This window comes from Neomonachus schauinslandi, chromosome 3, assembly GCF_002201575.2.
Source record: "Neomonachus schauinslandi chromosome 3, ASM220157v2, whole genome shotgun sequence".
Lineage (NCBI taxonomy): Eukaryota > Metazoa > Chordata > Mammalia > Carnivora > Phocidae > Neomonachus > Neomonachus schauinslandi.
The window spans coordinates 99658738-99663316 of NC_058405.1; the positions used below are offsets into that span (position 1 = coordinate 99658738).

Below are 4579 nucleotides of genomic sequence, written 5' to 3' on the forward strand. Positions count from 1 at the left end.
GAGAGAGAGAGAGAGAGAGAGAGAGAGAGAGAGAGAGAGAGAGAGAGAGAGAGAGAGAGTGTGTGTGTGTGTGTGTGTGTGTGTGTGTGTGTGTGTGTGTGTCCGTCCCATGGGAGGTTTTGCATTTTAAAAACTGGAGTAAATTTAATGCAAAGACCATCCATGAAGACAGGAACTTTCCCGTATCTGTCCAACCTTTGCTTATTTCCTACTGGTTTTCCTTTCTAAAACTCTAGCCGATACCAGGAATGGAAAACACCCCTCTCCTCCAAGGGGCGGACGACAGACCCATAAATGAATGGTCCACATATAGGTGCCTCTACCTCTGCCTCCATGTTGGCTGCATGAATACTCATACGCAATGCGCAGAATTCCTCAAGTTTTCAGGAAGCTGTGCTTCAGGAGTAGAAGGTAGGCCAGCCCAGAGAAGCTACAGAAGGCCACACATTTGCATGTAGGGCTGTGTCCCTTCCTCAACATAGCTGGCCTCCACCTTTAGATTTCTAATTTCACTCAAATTCCATCTATTTGTAATCTGGGCCTAACATTAGGAAGCATAAGGGTTGTATGAATGAAAGACTGATAACTCATTGTTTGGGTAGAGGGGGAAATGCGAATATATGTGGTTAAGATGAAGCCATCCATCATTTCCATTCTAGTATGAATTAGTTCTAATTGCTTTCTCCTAATTTCCACACTTGGATTTTCTGAAGGAAGGGGAATATTTATTAGATAGGAAGGTAGTAAGAAATGCAGAAGCATGTAATACTCTAAGCCGACTTGGGGCTTGGGGCAGAATGATGGGAAAACACTTGGGTAGAAAAGAGTAGATATTAAAAGGGAAGAGGTGGAAACACCCAAGACAAGGTTGGCCTATTTGGGGAGTGTTAATCCCTAAAAGTCTTAGGCCACAGGACTCTTGCTCCCTGATTACAAGGCTCAGCCAAATGGCACTCCATTATCAGCTAGCTAGGTTTCTGGGAAGCAGCCCACATCACTTCTAAGGGGAAAATACCTCTCAAGTCCTAAAACAAGATTATAAGGCAAGCTTTTGATGGGAGTTAGACGCAGTCTGTAACCAGCTCTAATGGCTCAAAAGGAAGTGAGGACAAGAAAGATGGCCAAATATAGACACACATCCAGGGCACCGACCCCCCACACACCCTATAGGTATTTAGGCCTAGAAAAAAAGCAAGCCAGGCATGATGGAGAGATGCACAGCAGGCAACTGCTTTAGCTTCTTCCTCCCCAAATCCTCTCACCATTAGGAAAAAGGTAGCTGCAATCGAACCGTTCCCAAGGGATTCAAAAATCAATATTGGAAAGATGCAGCCCCATAAGAAAAAAATAACACAAACACAAAATATTGTAATAAACCTCCCCAGGTAACCTGATCTACTTAACAAAAACGATTCATTCATCATTAACTCTTTGCTGTCAGCAATAGGTCAAACAAAAGAATGTCACACTGACTTTCAGCTTTCCATGCCACACGGCACTGGGTTCTTTGGAGGACAGGGTTCATGCTAACAGAGAGGCTGTGTGTGATATGCGGCGCTTTCAGTTCAGCCCGTCGCTGAACTGACAGTTCATGAACAGTGAATGCTTTCATGCTATCATATAATGGAAAATGAAATTCAGTTGACCAATGAAAGATAACCCTAAGAATTCATTCAGAAGGGCTTTTTACACTTGAGCATGAAGCTACAAAATGATGCTAAATATTAACTCCCCCTAGCACTTTCTTCCCTCCTACCATTTTGTGGGGTGGGGAGAAATAGGCCAGCTTTGACAAATGACCTGCAATGCTACAAAAATAAGCTCAAACCCAGAGTTCTGTCTTTCTTCAATACAAAATTCTTAAATCCTACAGTATTAGTTGCAGAGGAAAAGGTAATTCACAGGACCTATAATAAAACTGATCGGTTTTGTGGGGTGCTTACACCGCCACCCATCATCAGCTCCATAACAGTATCTAGTTATGTTGAAATAGAAGGAGAAACTGCAACATAGGTTCAGAACTCGTTGCAACTGGAGGAGCTCCAGTTCCCCCTGAGCAATCCCCGCTGATTCTCAGGGATTGCTGTTTCCATGTCATTCTATTTCACATGCTACAGTTTAAAATTTCTAGGAGGAAAGAGATCGTGCATGCTAACACTAAACCGGAATAAAAATGTACAGGAGATACTAAGAATAGGACCGAAAACCTGCTAAGACTAAAATATAAAAATCCGCCACAGCCAACAAAATAAGGCTTCCAAGAAAAGGGGGTGGAGCGGCGATGAGCCGGCTCCCCCTGAAGGGCCTGCCTGCAAGAATCCTGCTTCGGCCACTAACCAGCTTCAGCCCAAACACTGAGTCTTTTTGAGGGGGCCGATCTGAATTTAGATTCAGAAAGCAGCAGAAAAGGTATAGACGTGGCCAAGAACACGGCTCCCTCCAAGCCAAAAGGAAACGAGGCAGGGAGGGAAAGAGGGATGTAGGAGAGAGGCACGAGAATGGAACCAGAGAGTCTCTCCCGTTTCATGCGGGCATCTCAAAGAGGGCATCGGCTGTTTATCGGAAGGTAGGGGTTGGCCTGCCAGGAAAGGGACGTTCGAGGGGTTCCAGGCCAGTGTCTTGGGAGGGATTCTGAGGGGGCTGGAGACGTGCTCCCCGGGAACCATCAGGTTTCAGCGGCATCCATTCAGAGGAGGTTGGTGGTCCAAAGTGCTCCAGTCCTCTGCCCCCATCACCAAACAGCGGGGCAGTGACCCATGGTAAACGGGCCCCCTGTAAATGAGGGTCGGGGGCAGCCCAACTTCCCTCGCCGGGGCCACCACCAACCGACTCCGAGAGGCTAAACCCGCAGAAGGAAGTTCTCCCGGGGAGGCGCCGGGGGTCCGAGGGGGCTTGGAAGGAGGACGCACTGAGCTTGGGTTCCTCGGAGCTGAGCAGGGCCCGCACTCCCCCGGGAGCACTGGGCTCCAAAAGCAAAAAACGCCTCCCGCAAACTTTTCCACTGGGCGCTGGAGGGCCGGAGCTGGCCAAGACGAGAGCACGGGCCCGTGCGGGGTCGGCCGGGACGCTGCCGGGTTCTCGCGCTCCGGGGAAGGAGCGGCTGCCCGGGCGGCGCCGACCTCGGGAGGTGGGGCTGCCGCGCTCGGCTCTGCACGCCATCGCGGGCAAGCCCGGGCCCCGCGCCCCAGGGGCCCCGAGACGCCGAGCCCCGCCAACCTGCAAGGGAGGAGAGGCGGACCGGGAGCCGCGGCTCCTCACCGAGCCGGCCGGCCGGGGGAAGGGACCGCGCCGGGGAAGCGGGCGGGGCGGCGGCGCTCACCTCGATCCTCCAGCCCGTCGCTGAACTGGCCGCTCTCGCTGATCCGCAGCTGCCGCTCCTCCTCGGGCTTGGGCGGCTCGCGAGCTGCGTTGCTCAGCGGGCCCGGGCCGGGAGCGGCGGCCAAGGGCGCGTGGCCCCGGGGCGGTGCCGGGACCGCGGGGCCCGGGGGGCTGCGGCGCTCGCTGCCCGCGGCCGGCTGCATGGCGCGGGGCTGCGGTTACCGGCGGCGGCGACGAGCGCGGCGGGGACTTGAGTCAGAAGTGCGAGGCGCCGCGGCTCGGAGCGGGCAGAGGGACGGACGGACCGCTGGAAGAGGGAGGGAGGGAGGGAGGGTGCCGAGGAGCTGAGGTGCGCCGGCAGCCGGCTGGGCGGGGGTGTCGAAGAGCTGCACGGCTCGCGCGGCGGGTGGCAGAGGCTGGGTCCGCGCTGTCGCCGCCGCGCTCCGCCCACGGGGGCAGGTGCGGGCGGCAGGGACCCGCCCCAAGGCCCCGGCGCCCGAGCCCGCGCCGCGAGGCCGGCGGGGAGGTAGGGAGGGCTCCGGCGGAGCCGCACGCCGGGAGGCTCGCGGGAACTGGGGGCCGCCTGACGAGGGTGTGACTGGAGACCTGCCCCAGCCGCGCCGCGGGATCGGGTCCGGAGGCGACGCGCTCCGACCCGATTTCTGCCGTCGGGAAGGCAGTGGCCGCGCTCGGGTAGGAGAGCGGGCAGCGCCCTAATTTAACATCTTTCTCCTCCGGGGCTGCGCTGGCTTCAGAGGCTGTGCAAGGTCTCCACCTGGGCTAGCAGCCTCACCGCCCATCCCGGGCAAATGAGGTTCACCTGTCGCCAAGCCCTCCCGCCTCCCGCCTTCTTCTAGGAGCTTTGATTCCCCTCCTGATTTTTCTCTCTAGCACCAACTTAAGGGGACCGGATAACCTTGGAACCACGGGGACCTCTAGATGTTTGGACGCCAAGGTTCCCCCATTGCGACTACCCCTCGGCCTTTGTCCCAGCCAGTCCCCTGGCAGCTCGCTACTTCCCCTCTGAGTATCCAAATGTTGGCATTTCTTCAGGACTCGGACGGAAGCCTCCCTCCTGGGAGAAGCCTCCCCTGGCTGTCCGGGAGCAGCCGACTGTCCCTGCTTTGACCGCGTCGAAGCTCGTACCCTTGCGCGGTGGGGCTAGTCGGGCAAAGAGAGGCAACCACCTAGTCCACGCCAGGGCCCACGCCCGCTCTCTCGGAGCTCCCGGAGGTGCACAGGCGGGGGGGGACCCGCCGTT

General features: G+C 56.2%; 1 protein-coding gene across 1 annotated transcript in view; it reads right to left on the reverse strand.

The window, feature by feature from the left end:
• TMEM163 (transmembrane protein 163) overlaps positions 1 to 3521 on the reverse strand; it is a 222520-nt gene extending 218999 nt beyond the window's left edge. Inside the window, exon 1 of the mRNA XM_021695880.1 lies at positions 3320 to 3521. Within this exon, the coding sequence (XP_021551555.1) occupies positions 3320 to 3521 (202 nt within the window). The remainder of the gene's footprint in view (positions 1 to 3319) is intronic.
• Positions 3522 to 4579: the final 1058 nt, after the last annotated feature.